Source organism: Pezoporus flaviventris, unplaced genomic scaffold (genome assembly GCF_033815535.1).
Source record: "Pezoporus flaviventris isolate CSIRO_AGI_PZ_B2104156 unplaced genomic scaffold, CSIRO_AGI_Pfla_v1 ptg000078l, whole genome shotgun sequence".
Classification (NCBI taxonomy): domain Eukaryota; kingdom Metazoa; phylum Chordata; class Aves; order Psittaciformes; family Psittacidae; genus Pezoporus; species Pezoporus flaviventris.
Genome location: NW_026892626.1, coordinates 8,052,994 through 8,074,933, shown reverse-complemented (window position 1 = coordinate 8,074,933; position 21,940 = coordinate 8,052,994). Strand labels below are relative to the sequence as shown.

Genomic DNA, 21,940 nt, shown 5'->3' with positions numbered 1-21,940 from the left:
GATTAACTACATCCCCAGTAGTTTACCCATGAAGACACTCCTGCAGCTCCTGTAGCAGCGGGGTAGGAGCTCCCCTCAGTTCTGGCCAAAAGCTCCTGCTACCCCTGTCACCCCCCCAAACCTTCCCAAGGCAGCAGATCCTACACCCTGGGCACGCACAGTGAGCAGCACCACAGAAGAGCCCACTGCAAGCACAGTGCAAGCCCACTGCACTCCCCAGTGCAGCTGGGGAGGACGTGCAGCCAAAGCCCTCCCCTTACAGCACCACACAACTGTAAGATGATTTTATATAACTAAAACCTACTGGTTAGAGAAGCAGCTGCTAATGGCTCACTCAGCCATCCCAAACAGCCCTTCACTGCTGAGGCACTGGGATCCCCGAGGGCTGAGAGCAGGATCCAGGCAGGTGCCCACCACGCTCTACCATAACCCAAGAGGCCAGACCCAGTAAAGCTACTGGAGGGGGGCCGGGACAGAGCCAGGGTCTGGAGCTTTGCTCAGAGCTGCATTAAAATGCATGAGCTGTGCTGGCCTAATGATGAGCAGAGCTGTCAAACCAGGAGCTTGTCCCAGCTAATTATCTCTAACGAGGGCAGAGTGTCAGGGTCCCTGAGGAGATGGGCAGCAGCTTCCCTCTCAGCTCAGTTGCAGAAGAGGGAAAAGATAAGCAAACGTCCTTGTGCTGGCCTAGCTACAAAATCACTCATTAGCATATGCAACCTTCTGTACCAGTTTGGTCCTGAGAACCTGGACTTGCTGCAGCAGACACAGGCAGGCTGGAAACACCCCAGCTTTTGCCACCCAACCATCCCCTGTGGCACTGAGCCTCCTGCGCCCATGCAGAGACAGCACAGCCCCTGACCAACCATCCCTACCAGTCAGGGGCTGCACAACTCTGCTACACTCACCCTGGGGCTCAAATACCCCTTGCAAGGGCTCCAACCCATTCCCTGGCCCAGAAAGCAGCAGAGAAGTCTGGTCTTCAGGAAATGCCATCATTTAGATGGCGTTCACCTCACCACTCCTGTCATCCCAGGTCTGTGCCTCCCCACCAACCACCTATCCCCTGAATCTTTAAGGCAGACATTAAGGCTGTGTGAATTTCCTCTCTCCGATCCTACTACCTCCCTGTGCAGAAGGGGCCAGCCATACACCGCTCTACAAGCCCAGCCTCTCTCTCCTGTGGTTCAGAAACCAAGACAACACACTCGCCCTTATAGAGAGGAGGAGCATGTCTTGTCCCAAGACATGGTTAAGTCTCTTCCAGGGGTGACAATCCAGAGATACAGCTCACATGAGGTCCATCCTGCAAGCTCTGTGCTTGTGCCTTACCTCTGAGCTGAAGGGAAATGGAAGAGAGACTTTTTTTCTCCATCCAGCAACACTCAGGACCATGAAGCTTACAGATGACACCCATAATACACAGTGCTGTTCATCAGCATGTAATTATGGCAAATGCTTTACAATCCCTTATTGCCAGACAGGAGCAAAGGCTTGAGCACCCACTTCAGCTACATTTTTACAGAATGAAAGATTTAAAAGTCACCAACTTCAAACAGGAACAGCCTTGGTATCCTTGGGACCAAGGGGTCAGAGTGGCCAGCAAGCTCAGCCCCACTGCTTGAGGTAGGGAATTGGGGTCCCTGCTGCAGAAGGCTGGGGATTGATCTATGTTACACCGTCACTGTGTCTCCCTGTCCCTGCTAGAACAAACTAATGAGCCATAAGTATCAGAGAAGTTTACTTATACTCCCAAAATACATATTTCATTTTACATCATGATCAAACTCTCAACAGCAGCCAACTACTTGCAAAGGCAGGACCACATTAAGTCAATCTTACAGGAACACTTTCAGAGGCCACAGGAACGGTTCCTCATGAATTTATGCTGTTGTTAGACTTCAATAACTGCAGCATGCTCTTGGGCACGCTCTTCATGTGGCCCCTTCCACACAAATGTGGTTCAGACTGAAGACTCACTGAACCCCATAGCCTGATCTGCACAGGGGTTTTGCTCACAGGTTTCTTCTACTGCTTCTTCTCTGCCTGTTCTTTAAGCTGGTTGACGAGCTCTTCAGCATACACCTTAAAGAGCGGGACAGGGTCCTGAAACAAGACAGAGAATAAGCCACTTACAAGGAGTGAACCTGCACAGCAGCAAGGGGTGCAGCCTGCTGGAGAACTCTGGGAGCCACTGCTGTGGGAGTGCCAACAGTTAACACCAGAGCAAGACGTGGTCAGGTATTTTTCAGTGGCTTAACAAGGCAACCTGCTACTTCCCCAGAGACATCTGCTTTGAGCTCTGTAACCTTCCCTCACAGATGTCAGGCACCCGTGTGGGACATTCATCAGCTTTTCCCCCTTCTGCCTGCACACGGGAATCAGCAGCATCTACCAGGGTTCCCTTTCATTCTAAAAATGCTTCCCTCCCTCCTCACATTGCCCTCAATCGGGGCTGTACTAAAGCACATTGGGTGAACACACCCCTTGAAGAAGCTGCAGCTCCATGGGGTTCAGGGTCCAGCACCACCTCATACAGTCAGTGCTTCTGACCTTTTTGCTCCTGCTGCAGGCAAAATGGGAGCCAACAGGTCTGGGGGAAATGTCGCCATGAGAGGCTCATGTTGCTGCTCAGGAGTTTCGGATCATCTCTCAGGAGCGCTCAGGCTGTTCAGATCAGGTGGACGTGCAGCCTGATGCAGCTGAGGCACCTCAGTGCCAAGCACTGCCTCAGGAACTCACCTTTTTTTCTAGGAGCCTCTGTTTTTCTATTGCTTCTTCTAAACTCAAGCCGACCCATTCAGCTTCCTCTTCTGGAATTACAAATTCCTGTGATAAAGGAAGGAGCAGGTGGTACAGTCTTTCCAGATGACTGAGATGCAAAGCCCCTCTATGCCCACCTCTCACAAACATGCAATCCAGCAGGAGCATTACTATGCATATATCCTAAAACACCCTTCCCTCATTGCTGGCAACTGAAGTCTACTTCCTACCTCTCCTTGCCCCGCAGCAAGAGTCCTGCTTTCTCCAATCAGCCATGGCCGCTGCTGTGCCTCCCCTTTGTGTAGTCCTGGGGCTGTTTCTCAGCACAACTCCATGGACTGTGGATGCTTCTATGGAGGTGTTTCTATGCTGGCAGCCACCACCAACTGCACAACGCTAAACCGCACACAGGAGCTGTGGTCTCCTCACTGCAGCATCACTACAAATTCTTGCTGCTGTTGGCAGTGCTGGCTCCAGCCAGTGCTTATTGCAGACCCTCACTGAGCTCAATCACAGTAGACACACAGGCTTGTCTTCCCAAGTAATCATACCGAAATTGGCAGCCCCCAGAGACATAAAAAGCCTGATAAATTGTGCTTACGCCTTCTTTGGCTGTAGCCTTAAATCTGAACACAGAAGCATTAACACTGGTCTGTGCAGGGACTGGGTGATTAGATTATTAGTTTATGGACAACCCACAAACACCACTGCAGACACCAGGGCAGGAGCTGCAGGTCAGGCGCCCACCTTGTACTTGTTATAGATGGCCTCTCTCTTAGCTGGATCATCGGGATGCAGTTTAGGATCCTGCCGTGCAAGTCGCAGCAGCATTGTTCGCTTCAAATCCATCCCGAGCTTCGAGCACATATCAGCTTTTGGGGTCTGGAGAAATAAAGTCAAATGTTAAACTGCACCAGAAGTCCAGCTGCTGAAGAACACTCGAGTTTATCAGCACATAGACAACATTAGATGGTTTATCCACACGCTATAGAGGCTTTCAAGACATGCGTTATGAAACCGAAAATAATCCCTTAGGATTGTCCTGGAGCTAATTTGATCCCGGTTCTGACCTTTAACACCAAGTCAAGGGGTTACCAAAGGCTGGAAGCTTTTGACACGCACTAACACATTAACAGCAGATGCCTGCGTGCACAGCGCCCTACCTTGAGGATGTAGAAGTCAAAGCCGTAGGCCTCGTCGATGAGGTCCAGAGTGCGCATGGTGACGGTGATGGTCAGCGTGGCGTCCAGGATCTCGCTGTAGAACTGCCGCTCGAAGAGCTGCGGCTTCCAGATCTTGGGCAGCCTGGTGGAGAGCTGGGCACAGACCGGGTCAGCGCCCGGGGCCGCCGCCTTCCCCGAGCGGCTGCGCCAGGGCCGGGTGTGCGGCGGTCCCGCCCCACCGTCCCCAGCCCCCGGAACCGCCCCCGCGCCCCTCCGGCGGCACCGGCGCAGGGCCAGGCCGTGCCGCAGCGCTCACCTTGTCATTGCGCGCGTACCGGAAGCCGCGGATCCAGCCCTCCCCGCCCCAGAGCCCCTCGTGCGCCGCGCGCGGCAGGTACACGGGCACGGGCACGTCCTGCACGCGCTCCCACTGCCCGGTGCGCGGGTTGCGGCGGCTGCGGAGGCCGTGCGGCCGCCAGTGCACGGGGGTGGGCGGGGTCTCGTCCCGCAGCTCCCGCAGGTAGTGCTGCGGCAGCCGCGCGCAAATCCCCTCCCGCAGCCGCAGCTCCGGCCACAGCCGCGGCGCGAACCGGTGCAGCGGCATCGCTCCCCGCCGCCGCTTCCGCTCCCGGCGCGCACCGCGCCCGGAACCGGCGCCGCCAACGCCGCGCAGCGGCTGGCGCGGGTGGAGCTGCGGCGACGGGGAAGACGACGGCGACGGGACGAGGACGGCGACGGGACGAGGACGGCGACGGCCGGCAGGGGCCGCGCCGCGCCCGCGTTTCTCCCTCACGGCGATGGCGCGGCGGTGCCCTCAAATAGCTTTATTGGATTATAAAACTGTAAGCGTTAAAATCCACCGTATAAAATAATCACAGGTAGTAACAGCAAAGGAAATGAACCCAACAAACCTGTTCTTTCCCCAGGAATTCGCTCAGATCTTACCCCAGATAATGAACACCACCGCCACCGAATGCAACCTTGTGCTAGGGCAGCAGGAGGCATAGAGCACAACGTCCACGATCAACACAAAATAAACAATCACGGTAGCGGGATTTCTCGCCCCAAAGGCCCGGTGAGGAATTATTATTGCTTTCTCCGGTAACGGGCAGCCCGGCACGGAGGGCACGGCTGATGGAGCGGCAGGAGCTCCTGGCACGGTACTGGGGCTGCAACGCCACTGTGCAAACCGAAACCGGGGGGAAAGTGCCTAAAAGTGATAAGAGTTCGAGAAGCCCTGAGGGCCCCATGTCCCTCACCCCAGTTCCATCCTGCTGGCGTGGATGGCTGCAGCAACGGGAAATGCAGGACACGGGTGATAGGACAGCGTCGCTGGGTTCAGGCGAGTGCCCTTCACCTGCTTAGGAAGTCAGAGCTTGAAGAGGAGGGGAGGCAGAGGGTAAAGTGCAGAGCTGAGCAGGAGGCTGGCTGCTCTTCAAAGCAAAGAAAGAATCCCGAGGAGGCAAATCCTTCATAAATAGCTCTTTCCTCCACAGAGCCACCTGAGGAGGGGCTTCCAGCAGCCTACACCCAGCTGACCGCTGGAATCAACCAGCAAGAAACAGTGTATTTGAGCTCTATCTATAGGAGATGGGTGGGCAAAGCCAGCTTTCCTGGTTGCTAAGCTTCTGCCCTTGCCTTCTGATGTCTGCATGCCCTTTAGTAAGGCTAAGGTGAGACAGACACTGCAGAGGAGACCGTAGACATCTGGGGAGCCCATGGCAAAACTCCTGGCTGGGGCAAGATGCTGCCAGTGGCCTCAGATCGGCTGTGATCCTGCAGCACATCCAGCCTCCCAGGCACAGCAGGCTGGAAGAGCAGGGAGTGTGCAGCTCAGACCCCGTCCTGGACCACACACACTGCCCCAGGCAGAGCTGCACACACACCAAACCCACAAAAGGGAAGAAGACTGTAAATACCTGAACATCAAGGGAGGAAGGGGACAGTGCAGCAGCCTGGCTCCTTCTAGCTGAGCTGACGGCTAAAATTAACTTGGACTGAACCCTGCACTGCTGCAGGTTTCACAGCTCTGGGCGAGATGCTGCTGCTTCTTCTTGCATGTCCCCACCTTGTTTTTTTCACATTCCTGCGAAGTCTGAGCCTGAATCCAGGGCCCAGGGCCCAGCCTTGTTCTTCCCCTCCCCAGAACCAGGACTAGGTAAGAGCAGCACTGCCCGTTTCGTAGCAAGAGAGGCTCGAGACCCCCGTGGAGATGGCAGACAAGGGCCCCGTACACACCAGGATCAGCTTCCTCCCCACCAGCACCAAGGGCATGAGGCAGTGTTTGTCCCCCAGGTCAGAAGAAACCCATCTTTCTTGGGTTCAAATGCTGACTGCAGGACAGCAGGGGAAACCCCTGCCTCACAGCCCTCTGCTAGGAAAGGGGGTGCAGCTCAGTGCGGGCTAAGCCCAAGCCTCATGGATGCAGCAGGAGGGGAAGATGGGTTGGCGATTTCCCCCAGGGCCATGGGGAGGTGCAGGACAGGCTATTCCTTGATCTAGAACCACAAAGAGCCTGCCCCATCCCAGCAGAAAAGCAGAGGTGGCCTCAAGCTTGCCCTTACAAGACAAGCCCACCACCTTCATCTTTAAACCTGGTGTATGCTGCGCCCTCCCAGCCAGTGACCAAGCACGTAAGAGGATTGCTGACGTGCGAGAGAGGGGCAGCCCAGGCCAAGAGCAACCTCAGCAGCCTCCACCTCTGCCACCAGGAGCAGAACAGTTCATGTCACAGCGTACAGCTCCTCACGGTCGTTCTGGCAGATCTGATAGCGACAAGTGAGCTTCTGTGACCAGGCCCAGGGCTTTTTATGCTTGTCCCGAGGAGGAAGCAGGAAAGCAACGCTGCAAGCCACCAGCACGTGCCAGATGCTGTGGGTGTAGTAATAGTTCTCATTGGTTTCCATGAATGCATATACTGAGATGGCAATGAAAGCCAAGGTGATCCCTGGGAGGAGGTAGAAAACCCAGCGCTTCCACGAGGAGGGATAGCAGTGCCTGCGCTTCACGCCATGGTAAACCTGGAGGTGTCAGAGCACAGAAGGTTAAGCACCCAAGAAGTTTAGACAGGGGGCACAGGCAGTGCTGCCTGACCCAGGAGCATCTGCCAACCTCACAGCAAGAAGCTGTGCCTGCTGCCCCCGAGAGATTCATCCTCCTCTCTTCTTGGGCCCATCTTTTGCATGCAAAAGCCCACACCCAGCTGTGGCACCAAAGCCCAGCACAGATGCTATAGCTCCTTCCCACTGCAAGGGCAACAGATGACCCTTCTGGGGCAACACTGCAGCCACAGGCATGCACTCAATTGGAGCTGTGGCAGCTGGATTGTGCCGAGACCCATAACCAGGGATCTCTCAGCTACAAGGGATGGACAAACACCTTGCCTTGCCCCCCCCTCCATCTGAGTGCTTCACAGAATCATAGAATAGTTCGGGTTGGAAGGGACCTTGATAGGTCATGTAGTCCACCCACCTGCAATGAGCACGGACATCTTCAACTACATCAGGTTGCCCAGAACCACATCCAGCCTGGCCTTTAACGTCTCCAGAGATGGTGCATCCACCACCTCTCTGGGCAGCCTGTGCCAGGATTTTACCACCCTCACTGTAAAGAATTTCTTCCTCACATCCAGCCTAAAAGCCTCCCCACTTTTAGTTTAAAACCATCACCCCTCACCCTGTCGCAACTGGCCCCACTAAAAAGTCTTTCCCCATCTTTCTTACAGACCCCTTTTAAGAACTGAAAGGCCAAAATAAAATCACTCTGATGAGATTTTTGGAGCAGATCAAGCCATGCCTATGGATGGGCTGTAGCCAGGGTCTGCTCTGCCACCATCATTCTCCAGAAGGGAGCAAAGGACAGCAAGTCCTGCCTCACTGCCCTTACTTACCCACGCTGCAACCATGATGACGAGGGCAAAGAGGCAGGGACCCATCATGTTCCACACCCCTCTGCGGTCCAGCTGCAGGGACATGGCAATTAACAGGGTCCCCAAGACGAAAAGGACCTGGGAATGAGACACCACCACTGTCACCAACAGCTCATCTGTTGCCAGAGCACAGCCAGCCGTGCCCAAGGCATGGAGGACCTCACCTCCTGGCCACCCAGCCCTACGTGCATGCAGGACTTGGGAGCAGCACCTTCAGAAGGAGAAACCAGAGGATCCATGAACCTTTCCCACAAATCCCAGTCCCTACAAGCACACAGGTTCACAATCCCAGGACAGAACAAGCCAGTGGTTTAAAACCAGGGTGGCACTGAGTGTCGGACAGGCTTTGTCACTGGGCTAGGCTGTGTAAATGAAACGCAGCCATGAGAGGGCTCAGTGCGGCCACCCGTGGCTCGGCTGGCTCAGGTCTGGCCCTGGCGTGCAGGGTTACCTGACACTCACGTATTTCAGGATCTTCTTCACGCGGGACATGCACAGGATCGTCACCCAGATGGACACCACAGAGCCCAAAAAGTCACAGTACTGCAGTGTGTCGTAGTCCATGATGCACAGCACCGCGATGCCTGGCTGGTCGCACGCATGGTAGAACTAGAGCCAGGGACAAAAGCAAAAGCTAGCGTGAATCCAGCAGCACCACAAGGCTTTCTGGGAAGGAGAGGCAGGAGAAGGCTCAGCCCCTGGCAGCAGGATCCCTCCTGGAAGTGCCTCCCCAAAGCTCCACCATGGTTTTACAGAAAGCAGATGAGAGCAGCCATCAACTTGCTCTCTAGGAGAGCTCCTAGGACAGCACCTTTCAAGAGTACAATGCTCCTGAAGCAGCCAAGACGAAGACACCCATCTCTGCTCCCTGGGCTCCCACCCCCAAACATAAGAGCCCAGTGAAAGTAACACTTCTGCCCAGCTCTGAAGGAGCAGGACGTGCCCATGGAGGTGCTTGTCCAACAATCCTAGAAGCTCCTCTACCAAGGACTGCAGACTGATGCAGCATTCCTGATGCTCAGCGGGAGGTGAGAGGGGACCAGACAAAAGGCAGTCCCTACCGTGGAGAAGAACATGGTGTAGGTGTAGACGGAGGCCTCCACCAGGTAGTAGCGATAAACAGCAACCGCTATGGCCGGCAGGAACATGAGGTTGCTTAGGGTGAGCAGGAGGGTGGCCAGGTTCTGCACACTGATAGACTGGGCCTTGGCATCGTCCGTGCAGCTCCACCCTCCCCAACCTGCAGAGCAGAGAGGCTTGTGTGGATCTCGCTGCCCTACACTGTCTTCCTGCAGCACCCAGCAAGAGCCTGGGATGCCTCAGAAGCAGGATTCACAGCCCTGAGCCTCCTCTCACTTGGTCCATCAGCCACTCCCACTCCTGGTCTCAGGATGGTCTCTACTCATTGCATGCTCTGCTGTGAAAAGTCTTGGGGAACCCCAGCAGTGCCCTGCATCTGCTCTGGGGGCATCCCACAGGTTGTTCCCATGTAGCAGAAGCCACCCTAGCTATAGCGTGGGTCTGTCCAGAATGGTACTTTTCACCCCTCCAATAACTCAACACACGTGCTACTTGATGGTGGTACATCAGGCTTTTGAGCCTCAGATGCTTCACATGATGGTGCAGGCTGGGTGAAAGATCCCTACACATCCCTGGAACCAGGGTAGAGAATGAACCACAGCACTGAGGAAGACATTACTGGGCTCCTCCTACCACTTGGCACATTGGGGCAGACTGCAAAGCCAGGTGAGATTGCTCTAGCTTTGCAGCTCTGGCCTTGCCTAACAGATTTGAAGATCCTCAAGGATGTGGCCATGGACACTGTGCAATGATGAACAATTCCGACAGGGGAAAAAGCTGTCTTCTTCAATTTAGCTGGAAGTTTCCTTGCTGCAGCCCAGGTCTGTGGCCTCTTGCCCCTTCCCTCTGCTCCCCAAGAAGAGCCCAGCTCAGGGTCCTTGTAGCCCCATGCACAGCCCAAGGTGTGATTGTAACTCCTCTTCTCTAGTGTGATCAAACCCAGTGCCTCAGTCCGCAGTGGCACCCAAGTCTGCACAGGACAGTGGGAGTGAGCATTTCCTAGAGGACAGTGTGATGACACAGGGCACAGTTCTCAGCCTGCTGACGAAGGACTGAGCTAAGACAGTCTCCTGTGAACACACACCTGCCTTTTTTTTCTTTGAGTTTATTTTTGCTCACACCCTGCTTTGGGGGAAGAAGGTCAGTCACAGGGCAGCCTGGGTATGTGCAGGCACCCCATGGTCCAGAGGCAGAGTTAAAAGTAGCTACAGTGCCACTAGAAACCAAGCCAGCAGCTCTGCTCCTTGTGCAGGCTCCCTGCCAGGCAGAGCCTGGGGAAACTGCTCTCTCCAGTTTATTTCTGGGTCACGAATATGCAGATGGGGCATTTTGCTCCAAGTGATTCAACAGAAAGCTGTCCTCAGCCTGATTCCCCGGTTCCCTTGGGGTGCTCTGCGTTTCCCAGAACCTGGCACCCCTCAGGGAAATGAGGATGCTGCTCTCCATCTCGCTCCACACCCATCATCAGCACTGCAGCAGACAGCAGGGATGTCTTGGCTCAGACCCAAAGCAGCACTGAACCACAGTTTACCCTGTCCTTCTGCTGGGAACAGGTACACGTACCACCCAGGCACAGCAGTGCTATCATCTTCCCTACGCCACTGACTACAGCCCAGCCTTCTCATCCTGTTAAGATAATTATCAGCTGACACAGATGTTCCTCCCTCAGGGGCACCTCCAAGCCCAAGGGCTGGCCTGCGTGCTGTCTCTTGGCAGGAGACAGCACCATGGCAAAGCACAGGCAGGGATGCAGCCTGACCTCGTAACACCCATACCAGGACCCCACATAACAAACCTCCCTGGAAGGCACAGGCTCTGATGCAGGCACTTCCAGCAGCCCTGCCAGCACCCTGATCAATCTGGGGATGCTCAGGAGCACCTCTCCAAGCCCTGAGCTGTCCTCAGCCCAATTCCCCATTTTCCCTGGGATACTCGCTGCTCCCTAGAACACAGCATCCCTTGGGGAAGTCAGGATGCTCTCCAAGAGGTGCTAAGGGCTCTTTGGCAGGCACTGTGACACCAGGCTGCTCCTGGCAGCTGCGGCAGACCCCAGGCTGCCCTACCCAAACACCACCACCATAAACATGTGTCCTCCCCTTGGGGAGGATGGCAAAACTTCCTAGAACATGCACTCACCAGCCTTGCAGCTGCAGCCAGCATAGAGGTAGCCATGTCTTCTCAGGAGGCTGCACTGTCCGTACGGCCCACAGTCGTTGAAGCAGGGGGTGAGGTATGCAAAGACGGTCACTTTGGCTTCTGCAGCATTACAATGACTGCAAGGAGAGCAGGTCACATTGGTACACTGGTCCTCTGGGGCAGCCTTGTGCCCAGGAAGCACCCTGCTCTGGCTCAGGCCATGCCTGTGTATGCAAGCTCCCTGGTATTCTGGGATCTATTCATCCCTCCCCAGAGTTTGAAGCAGAGTTGATTCCCTCTCCACTTGAACTGCCAAACTGATGTGCAGCCATCAGCTCTCTTGACACCCATAGCAGACTCCAGTGCCCATAACTGACTGCAGTATCACTAGCACTGTTTTACAGTGCACCCTTGGCCCCTTACACAAGGACCGAGCTTCTGCTTTCTAGTCAAACTGCAGGAGTATGGGCACAGCTGCCTACATCTAAGGGACACCTCAAAGGAGTAACAGCAGTATTTTCATTTACCAATTTATCACCTCAAAATCCACCTGGGCAAGAGGAAGCTCATCCAGCCAGGCTCTGCCATCTGCAGCCTGCATGAGATGTGCCAGCTGAGCACTAGAGAAGCTGTTTGGGTGCTCACAAGCGAGCAAGCTGACATGGTCACCCACCCCCTGCTCCCTCTGCAGCCGCAGTTCACCTGCTACCAGCTGAGCTGAGCCCATGGCATGGTGGCGAGGACAGGGGTTTGGTTTTGCTTACACCAGTCAATGGCAGTGGGATGTGGAGACAGAGCGCTCTGAACCAGCGCCGAGGTGGGATGGCACAGCACTCACCCCTGGCCCTTCAGGCAGGTGAGCTGCAGGGAGAGGAACCAGTCATCCGTCTGTGGGTACAGGACAATCAGCGTCGCTTCCGCAGAGGATGTGCTCACACTCAGAGGGTAGCCCTGGAAAAAAGCTTAAGGAAAAGAGGGTGCTGCGATGTGCCAAGACTAGGGGAGAAGGGCCCACAGCAATCCTATGCCGAGATGGACTGCACAGGAATCAGAGGCTCCTGTGGCTCCTGCTCCCATCCTCAGGAAGTACCTGGGGAATGGAGAGGACCCTTGCCCCTGAGACCCTTGTTTATTCTTTCATCTCAGCTCTCAGCCCTGCACAGACAGCTCAAGGTACCTGGAGCACCCTGTTTGCTTGGCTAGTCCTCCAGTGCAGAGCTTAGCTTCTCTACACACCAGCAATACCTTGACCATCCCCAAACCTCTTGCCAACAAGGCTGGAAGAGCCCCAGACAGTAATGACACCTTCCTTTGTTGGAGACTAACTCTGGGTGCCACACTAGCACCTTAGGCACATGCCAGCACAAAGACTTCACAAGGGCTCGTGCCAAAATCAGCTTCCTTGGGACACTGTGAAGTCCAGAGTCAGTTGACAGCTCACAAGCCTAAAAGCAAAGCCCCGAGATGGTGTCGCTGAGCTGGCATCAGGTGCCAGCGTCTCCTACCTGTGCTGCAGTTGTGTGTGGCATTGAAGGACAGCACCGGTGAAGCAGCACTCACACATGCTACCACGGAGGCATTGGCCAGGTTCACGGATGTCTGTGCAAACAGAGCAGTGTCCCAGGTCAGAGCGCCCGATGCCACCCCCTGGCACAACTCCTCTCCCATGCTGCCCCCAGGAGCAGCAGGGGACAATGAACCCTGCAGATCAAGGTCACCCAGCAACTCAGCAGCTTTTCCTGGGCAAACCCATGCTCAGCTCACCCTGCGCTGCCACCATGTCACAAGCTGGCTGAAAGGCAAGAGGGGCTTGTGGGGGGCCTCATGGGGAAACTGCCCCAGAGCTGGGGCACTCACACATCGCTTCAGCAGGAGCACAGCGGCAGGAGCCAGAGGCAGCAGGACACCAGGGCTGAGCCCTGCTGCAGCCCTCAGGAACTTACACAGAATTTCAGGGGGCTGATTTTGGGATGTCACTGAAGGGGACTGGGAATCAGTGACTTGGGCAGGAACATCCCTGGGTTTCCCTGCTCAGTTTCCTATCCTGGTGGCAGGGTGCCAGGCTCCTGTGCAGAAGATGGCACTGCAGCTGCTTTCCATTTCATCTCCTCTGCGTCACTGCCACCACATGCCAGCAAGCTGTGGCACCTGAACTGGAGCTGGCAGGTGGGACATGCTGGAAGTAGCTAAAAGAAGCTCAGTGTTTTGTGACAACAAAAGGGAAGATAAATAGTCCCACCGGTACCTACAACCCCTGGAGTTTGCTGACAAACCCACCCAGGAGCAGGCACAGAGCCCTGCAAAGGGGAGACAATCCCATCTGAGAGCCTCCACACCTTGTTAAGCAAGAGACTGATCACGAGGGAACCCCCGCTGTCCATGCCAGTGTTCAGGCTGAGGAGGAGCAGGGTCGGGGAGAGGTTGTTCACAGGCACACTGGGACCATTCAAGAGCCTGTAGCGCACAGACACCACATCCAGATCCTCACGAACGACGGGCTGGTTCTGCAGGCAGAAGCTCCTCTGGCCAGAGACATTGTGTGAAGCCTCTGTGGCAGACAGAGCGGAGCTCCCTGCTGCTCCTGTGCTACCTGGTCTGGGACCAGTTTGGCTCTGGTTTAGGCTGCTGAAGTTAAGAAATGAACTGGTACTTCCTGGTCTGCAAGCTGTAAAGCAAAAAGGGAAAGGAATCAGCACAGGCAGGACTAGCACCTCATCCAGGCAGGGCCCCAGCAGCTCCAGACCGTCAAGTGACAGCATAAACTGGAGGTATTTCAGGTGGTTCATGCATTCGCTACAGCCCCTGAAAGGCACCATCTTTGCAGAGGGAACTCTAGCATCAGCATCCACAAGTTGGAACATGATGGACGCTTGTCCATCGCTCCCAGAGACTCTAGTGCTCCCCTCTAACACCTCGACTGTGAGTGCAAGGCCCTCCAGCACATGGGTTCAGGCTCTGCTTTGAAGAGGGGATGGCAGAACCCCCAGCAGAAAATGTGCCTCGTTGGTGAGCTTCCAAGAGTCAAACAGGGATTATGGTCATGTAATAGGAGGATGCAAAGGTGCCTGTCACAGCCACAAGGACCTTGTAACCTTCTGAGTCACAGGGTGTCACCCAAAATGGTGACATCCCCTCGCTACCCAAGACGTTACCCCAAAGAAACCTCTGTGAAATGGTTTCTTGTCTGTAGCCTGCTTATTCCCAATCGACAGTCAACATAACATCACAGTGCAGTAACCCCAAATTACTTTCCCCACAAGATTTCAAGTAAGTCAGGCACTACTTCACAAACAGGCTTTGGAAAATATCATTGCTTCAGAGACCCCAAACTTTTCAGGCGTTTCCAAAACAGGCATCTCCAGGGAGTTCCCTCTTGGGTGAACACTGAAGCCTTCATTTTTGACCTCAAAGCAACAACTATGTTCCAGCCCCCAAGGTTATGCCAGCATGCTAGGGAAGACAGCCACCCACCCCAAGGCTCAAGAGAGACACAGTAGACACAAAGTTCTCTCTGGTCCTTCCCACAGGGCTAGAGAAAGTGGAAGCCCACCTGTGAAAGAAGCCAGCATCTGCACAGACACACTGGCATTGGCAGGGCCAAGACTCTCCACCATGATCTGCAGCCACTTCTCCCAGGGGGGTGACTCCAGGGCCAAGCTGCAGTTTACGTTCCCAGTGCAGGTGATGATCTTCTGGAAGGACTGGGGCAGTGTGATGGAGCCCAGCACTACCCGCACGGCACACGCTTTCCGCTCGCTTGCCACACAGCTTCGCAGCTCAAACCGCATCCCCGCAGCATGCTTGGGAACGAAGACCCTGCAGGAGGAAGGGAGACCAGCAGTTGGCAGAGCTTTGTGCTCTCCACATAAGCCAGCTGTGACCCACCACAGTGATGGGGTTTTGTGGCAAGAGCTGGCTGGTTCTGCTTGGTGTTGTGAACATCCTTCCCAAGGGAAACATCTCCAAGAACTACAATTCCCACAGCTGGACCTCTAGGACCACCCGGGAAGAGCTGGAGAAGCGCGTGCTCCCTGTGCAAACCCTACCACTGCTGCAGGGAGCTTGGCAAACAGGCACGGAGAGCCAGCTCCAGCCCCACACGGGAACAACAGTGGCTTCCCCTAAGCAGCACCCATGGGAAATCCCGCCCCACCATGGCCATAAGTCCTTCCACCCGCTGCTCTCACTCACTTGACATGCAGTGGCTTAGCAGGCGAGACAACTGTTTGTGGCATGGCAACACCAGGCTCCAGAACAGGCATATCAGTGAGTCTGAGCACAAACATATCTGCCTGGAACATATAGGGGCATGGAGTGGAGAAACCCTGCAGGAGGGGAGAGCAGATGGGTCAGCTGTGGCAAGACACACTGAGCAGAGCACGATGGCTGAGAGCTTCACCAGGACCCTCACCTTCACTTCAATCCTGCCAGCAGCCTCAGGGAGGTGGGCAGCGATGAACCAGTCTCCAGCAGCAGGGCTGGTGATGTTCACAAATGTGGTGTTCTGCACAGCACTGCTCAGAGTGATGCTGATGTTATAGGAAGGACGGACAGTGGCATTAGCAGGAAAACGAGTGCCCAGTGGGTTAATTACAGGAGGGGCCCCATAACGAAAGTGCCTGTGAGAGAAACCAGAATGCAAATAAATCAAGGGGTGTAAAGACACTGGCAAAACAAACTGGGATACAAGCTCATCAGGGGACACCCAGGTTGGCCTGGGATCTGAGAGGGAGCAGGGTGGAAAACCCCACATTTTCAAGTGGGCCACAAGAGCCATCATTTTCATCTGATGAGGACTGGCTGCTATTAGCTTATCTGGGATTTATTTAGAGATTGGTTTAACTTGGCTGCTTATTAAGATAAGGATTTACATAATTCCATGAAGCCTGAAAGCAAATTTTCACACTTACTAAGGTTAAGCCCCAGGCGCAAAACTACTCCTTTTTTATAACCATCAGCAAATTCCCCATATAGGCTGAATCGTCAACAGAGAGCTTTTATTTTCTAGCCAAGATTTACATCTTCCCTATTTCTTCTCTTAAGAAGGGCAGGCAGACAGACTAAGAAGATGCTTACCAAGGAAGGTCCATGTGACTGACTTCAGTACAACAGCACTTTGGCTTCCCAGATAAGCAGCCCAGCATTTGAAGCAGCAGAAAAGCAGGCAGCAAAGTAACACGCGAGATATTTATTTGGGCAGCCAATCTGGTGTTCAATTTGCTTGCTTTTGGACTGCAGTGCAACCGCACGTAACGGGTCCAGCAGGCAAACATGACAGTGGATATGGTGTTAACCCGTTTGAGCTTAGCTGGGCTGGTCTTCATTTCTTAGGGTATTGTTTAGCTGTTGCCTTGTCCCTCACATCCCCAAGCTATTGGAAACCTTTCTGGAAAGCAGAAAAGAAGATCAGCTGTGCTAGGATGCTCTGGAGCAGCTGAGAGCACTGATCTGTGTCCAGGACAGACCAGGGAAGTGCAAGTCGAGCTGCTGCAGTCACTCCTGAGACCTCTGTGGAGTGGGTGCCAGAGACCCATGTGTCTCCATGGGCACAACTTGCCCAGGAAGCTTGGTATCCTCCCAAGCTACAGCTCAAAGTCCTGAAATCCTCCACCTCAAGTACTGCTTTAGGCAGCATTTCTTTCACTGGCATTAGGTTTGCAATCTTCTCATGCTCTTGTGTCTGCAAGACTGGGCATTCCTCTCCTATCTCTGCTCCACACACAGTTGCATGCCTCACAAAGTGTCCCCACTCTATTCAGTTCCTCTGTGCTGGGGAATTTGGCTGTCTCCAGTCGGTTGGGGTCCTCTCAAACCCCCTGTAGTCCTGCTACATCCTTTGGTACCATGTGCAGGATCCTGCCAGGCACAGAAAGGTCCAGAAACACTTTTGCTTATGAGCAGCAACACCAGCCTCACTGTGGAGCTATCTCCAGTGCTTCTAAGGCGTCTCTTAGACACCGCATCTGACAGACAGCCACAGATGCACTGATAACAGGAACACAAAATGCTCCAACAGGTTTAAACACAGGTTTAAACAAAATGTTCCTACAGGTTTACGCTCCTACAGGTTTAAACACAGATTTAGTGCTGCTACATGAAGAAACTATGGCTTTTTCAACTAGAAAACACATGTCCAACATCCTACAATCAACCAACCACAACCATGAACAACAAGGACAAGAGAAGGAAAGGAAGCCCACATGGGCAAGCACCGGCACAGGGACATACATACACTGTGATCTCCATGTCGGTGCACTCAGGTCCTTTTCCCCGGGATGCTTGCAGAAGCCAGCGAAGCAGCACAGTTTCTTCCGGCACATGGAAGTGGAAGAGCTTAGCGTTCCCATACCAGCTGTAGAAGGACAGCTTCTGTGCACTCTGAGAGAAGTACTCAGAGACATACATGGAGTCTGAAAGGCAGAGAGCACAGCACTTGCTGGGGTGGCTGCTGGGGGCAGGCTGCAGGGCTGAACCACCCACAGGAGCACACAGGAGTCTAAAGGTTGCTGGAGAGGAGCCCTTTGTGTCCCTGGTTTCTCATCCCAGTCCCACTAAATACACTGTGATCCAGCCAGAACCATCCACACCCCTGCTACAAAACCATCACCTGGAGCCAGAGAGCACTAAAAGTACCCTCTGCAAGATGCGCTCTGAAGATGACAGATCACCAGAGACATTGAGAGGAGGAAAAGGTCGGAGTAAAAGTTGATGTCACAAGAAAGGACCATAGAGTAGGCAGCAGGGACAAACAGTGCAGAGCAGACGGGTGCAGGTAGTGCAGGGGTGCTCGAGGGCCCAGCAGCAGGTACACACAGTCAAGAGCTGTGCCCTCATCTCTCTGCTGAGCACATGATCTAACCTTATCTGTCTTACCCAGCTTAAGACACACGTACAGCACAACCCACTGCCTCCCTGTGACACACAATGTGATGAAAATTCATGTGCTGCAAACCTAATTCCACTTTCAGATGTACCTGCTGAAGTCTAAAGATTCTCCTACCTGGAAGAAAGGCTGCTGTGATAGCTAGAACAGCCCCAGGGTAGGCTGAAAGATCATGCAAAACTACAGCTATTCAGTCAAAGTGCCATCAGGACTAACTAGATCCACCATCCACCCCTCTGCCCAGCTATGCTTATGGATTACCCCCAGCCCGCTGATAATTCCACCTGCAAATTGTACATCAGTGCTATTGTATGCAAGGAACCAGCCAGACTGCAGCGCCGGGATGGAAAAACAACATCACACCAGGGCTGACAAGAGGACGAAACCGCACAGGTTGCCCACCCAAAAACAAGGCTCATAACACTCAGCAAAAGGGTAGAAGAAAACATCTTCACATCTCTGCCAAGTCCTCCAGATGTTCCCTTTCTACTCCGGAATTCCCTGGAGTGGAAGAAATCATCTTTCAGCCAGAGATTCCTCATTTGTAACAGAGAATAAAGCAGCAAGTACGGTTTAACTTGCCTTCCTCCAGCACTGCACAGGGTCATGCTGGAAACACAGAGGACCCAACAGAGTTTAAGAAAGATGCCAAAGAAAGAGGAAACAATCCTCAAGCAGGACCAGAGCCTTGGGATGTACTTTATGCCAAGAGGAATCTAATCCTAGCAGGAACTATGATTCATGCCCCAAAGCAGGATGAATGCTGACCTTCACCCACAGCGCTGCAAAGAGACAGGAACAGTAATCATGGGTTTAATTCCCTGGCAAATTACCAAGCCAAAGCCTCCGGGCACCCTGTAAACCTGACAAGGAAAGGAGGAAACAGGGGAACAAGAAATACCAGCCATGCAAGCCAACCGGAGGAAGAGTGTGGCCACGCACCCACAGGGTCCAGCCAAGGGAGCAGCTCCTGCAGCACCTCAATGCACAGGGCCAGGCGAGGGCACCCAGGGGAAGGGTGAGCCTTGGGCAGGACAGCGACAAGCTGTCAGCCTGTGTGCAGAGCTTTCCCCCATGCCAGGGCTGTGCTGCTCTCTACGCCAGCGAGGAGCAGAGACCACAAAAGGGGCTTTTGAAGCAAATGCTCCCTGGCTGCAAGGCAGCACAGTGCGTGGGCTACTACGGACAAGAGCTGGCTGTGATCCCCTGCGCTGATCGTAGTGAGCCCAGTTACATTTGCTGCAGAGGAGTTACAGAAGGGAGCAATGTTTAATCAGTGGTGTCTGTACCCCAGCTGCAGTCTGCATGCAGAAGGCATGTTTGTTTCTGGAGGTCCATAGAGGTGTTTGGACAAAGGATGTGGGTAGACAGGGACACAAAGCGTGATTAGAGCTGGGAGAGCCCAATGCAACATGTCCCATCAGACAGCCTGCACAGGGATAAGTCCTCCTGCCTTGATAAAAGCTGCTCCAGCCTGAGAGAGCTGGGCTTGTTCAGCCTGGAGAAGAGAAGGCTCTGGGGAGACCTTGGAGCAGCTTCCAGTGCCTAAAGGGGCTGACAAGAAAGCTGGAGAGGGGCTTTTTGCAAGGGTCTGTAGTGACAGGGCAAGGGGGAATGGCTTTAAACTGAGAGGAGATTTAGATTAGATATTAGGAAAAAGCTCTTCCCTGTGAGGATGCTGAGGCGCTGGTACAGGTTGCCCAGAGAAGCTGTGGCTGCCCCATCCCTGGCAGTGTTCAAGGCCAGGTTGGATGGGGCTTGGAGCAACCTGCTCTAGTGCAAGGTGTCCCTACCTGTGGCAGTGGGTTGGAACTGGATGATATGTAAGGTCCCTTCCAACACAAACCATACTAGGATTCTATCATTCTAACCCCACCAGCCGTCGAGCTCTGCACAGCCAACAGCCATGGTCACCACCCACCCAGCACGTCCTCTTGAAGCTGAAGCGTGATTTGTGTGGTTCTTGGGGAGGAGAGGGCAGCCAGGCTGCAGAATTAAAACCCCATGCAATGAGCAGCGCTATTTATTAAGGACTGGTCAATTACATGGCACCAGCTCAAGCACAGTGCCAGGCTGAGGGCAGGCGGGCAGACCTGCCCTGCTCACACGCTGCCGGTGACCAGGTCAGCAGCAGCTGAGGCTGTATCAACAACACACCTGCGTGGACAAAGCCTGTCCAGAAGCAGCTTCTCATGGTGAGAACTGGCCCCTGCTCACAGGCTTTGCTGTGCTGGGCACCCCAGAGCTGCACCTGGGCTGACAAGGAAGCACCACAAGCAGATAAACTGAGTATCAGCAGAGGAAAGACAGAAAGACAGGTCACCCGCAAGCAAGGCGTTTACTTTGGCAGCCCATCTGCATCGAGAACACACGCTCTTGTATTTGCTCGCTCTGTATGTGTCTGTCCCCATCTATTCAGTATGCTCTGCACCAGCACAGCAACACCTGGAAAGTCCCACTCGACTGTTCCATGATGTTCACAAGCCTTTAAACTGAGCAAGGGGATTGTCAAATGTCAAATGGATGTTGTTTCCATCCTCTGCCATCCAGATTCCACATAAGCACTTTTCAAACCTATTATGCAAAAAGCATTAAAAAAAGTGTTTTTAAGACAAAAAACAAAGTGCAGCAGAATCACAGATGCAGAGAGATGCGTTATTTGACTCTCAGAGTAAAGAGCCACCTGCAAGAGCATGGGTTTGTTTGTCCAAACTACCATGAGATCATGGTAGTTTTAGGAAGTGATACCTTGGTTTCAGGGCTTCCCATCAAAAGGATGAAACCCTCATCTCAAAGCAGACACTGTCTAGAGCTACAGAGATGATGATCAGTCTGACTCAAGTAAAGACTTGGCTACGTGGCAGGATGTTTGCCCATTTATAATGTAACAGACACCCTGTTCCTATAGCCCAGGTCAAAAATCCATCCATAAATGTTCCAGGAAGAGGACCCCTCGCTCCTCTGGGGCGGAACTGATCTCGACCAGTGCCCAGACCTGACTCTGTGGGGACACTTCCCCAGCCGGTGGGACAGCACCAAGATAAACCAACCACCACACCTCAAGGGCAGGGGCAGTTCCTCAGGGCTGGGAACCCAGTTAGCAGGATGCCAGAGGAGGGTGGGCCTGGGGCAAAAGGCCATCTCGTCCATCAGCTCCCCGGAGCAGCTCCAGGCTTTGCAGACTATGAGGAAGTCATTATGCTCCATCAACAGTGGATAGGCACCGCTGGCACAAGCCTATCTCTATGATGGGGTGAAGCAGGCAAACAACCTCACGTTCCCAAGCCTGTCCACCACTGCAGCCACGGGCTGACCCTCTGCATGGGGAGACTCAGTTCCCGTGCACCCCAGATCCCCATCACCGCCACAGAGAGCAACCCACATTTCTGCAAGCCCTCCGCTCCATCCCAGCCGCCTGGATGTGCTGGAAGTAAAGTAACCTCAGAACCAAGCAAAACCAAGCAGACCCATCGCTGCCACCGCAAGTACAGCAGAAACCCCTCTGGGACCGTGCCTGACCTCTCGCTGCTCTGCAGCGCCGGACACAAGCGCTGCTCCACCAGAGACAGCTCCCAGAGCCCCCACCACCCAAATCACATCGAGAAATCGCGACGCTACCTCAAAGCCGCCCCTGTCAGGAGCAGCGGGGCTCAGACCGGCTCCCGGCGCTGCGCGGCAGGCAGGTCCCCTCTCACTTTAACGTGACCCGGTCGGTTTCCCACCGGCGCCTCTGCCGCCGGGACTCTCCCAGGCGGGCAGCGAGGCCGCCCAGCCCGGCTCCTCCGCCGGACGTGCCCCTGTGTCCCTGTGCCCGCGGAGCATCCCCGAGCCCCCTCCCGCTCCCCGGCCGGGACTCACCGGGCCCGGCGCGGCTGCCGCTGCCGGCGGGGAGCGCCAGGAGCTGCAGCAGGAGCAGCAGCAGCAGCCGCCGCAGCGGCGGGCCGCCCCCCCGCGCCATGGCCGCCCGGCGTTACCCCGACATCGCCG

The 21,940-nt window shown here is 54.4% G+C and overlaps 2 protein-coding genes across 2 annotated transcripts; both read right to left on the bottom strand.

Annotated features, from left to right (window-relative positions):
* Positions 1-1,724: 1,724 nt before the first annotated feature.
* MRPL28 (mitochondrial ribosomal protein L28) lies at positions 1,725-4,553 on the bottom strand. The gene is made up of 5 exons (XM_061473363.1): positions 4,243-4,553; positions 3,927-4,079; positions 3,511-3,645; positions 2,743-2,829; positions 1,725-2,106 (listed from the first exon to the last, which is right to left on the bottom strand). Exons 1-5 carry the CDS (start codon positions 4,528-4,530, stop codon positions 2,029-2,031), a joined length of 741 nt encoding a protein of 246 aa, XP_061329347.1. The 5' UTR covers positions 4,531-4,553; the 3' UTR covers positions 1,725-2,028.
* A 1,532-nt stretch (positions 4,554-6,085) lies between these two features.
* Positions 6,086-21,940, bottom strand: PGAP6 (post-GPI attachment to proteins 6). The gene is made up of 13 exons (XM_061473346.1): positions 21,812-21,940; positions 17,303-17,480; positions 15,482-15,689; positions 15,262-15,395; positions 14,621-14,886; positions 13,407-13,735; positions 12,576-12,669; positions 11,909-12,032; positions 11,071-11,207; positions 8,916-9,094; positions 8,317-8,463; positions 7,816-7,932; positions 6,086-6,946 (listed from the first exon to the last, which is right to left on the bottom strand). Exons 1-13 carry the CDS (start codon positions 21,909-21,911, stop codon positions 6,650-6,652), a joined length of 2,310 nt encoding a protein of 769 aa, XP_061329330.1. The 5' UTR covers positions 21,912-21,940; the 3' UTR covers positions 6,086-6,649.

Bases quoted from the DNA above. Each gene is read 5' to 3' on its own strand.
- MRPL28 (XM_061473363.1), bottom strand. From the start codon at position 4,530: ATGCCGCTGCACCGGTTCGCGCCGCGGCTGTGGCCGGAGCTGCGGCTG. The intron at 4,080-4,242 runs GTGAGCGCTGCG...GTCTGTGCCCAG, and splicing joins GGTACGCGCGCAATGACAAG to CTCTCCACCAGGCTGCCCAA. The intron at 3,646-3,926 runs GTAGGGCGCTGT...TTATTTCTCCAG, and splicing joins TTGACTTCTACATCCTCAAG to ACCCCAAAAGCTGATATGTG.
- PGAP6 (XM_061473346.1), bottom strand. From the start codon at position 21,911: ATGGCGCGGGGGGGCGGCCCGCCGCTGCGGCGGCTGCTGCTGCTGCTC. The intron at 14,887-15,261 runs GTGAGTGAGAGC...TTCCTCCTGCAG, and splicing joins GCTAAGCCACTGCATGTCAA to GGTCTTCGTTCCCAAGCATG. The intron at 7,933-8,316 runs GTGAGTGTCAGG...TCTCATTCCCAG, and splicing joins TGAAGAAGATCCTGAAATAC to GTCCTTTTCGTCTTGGGGAC.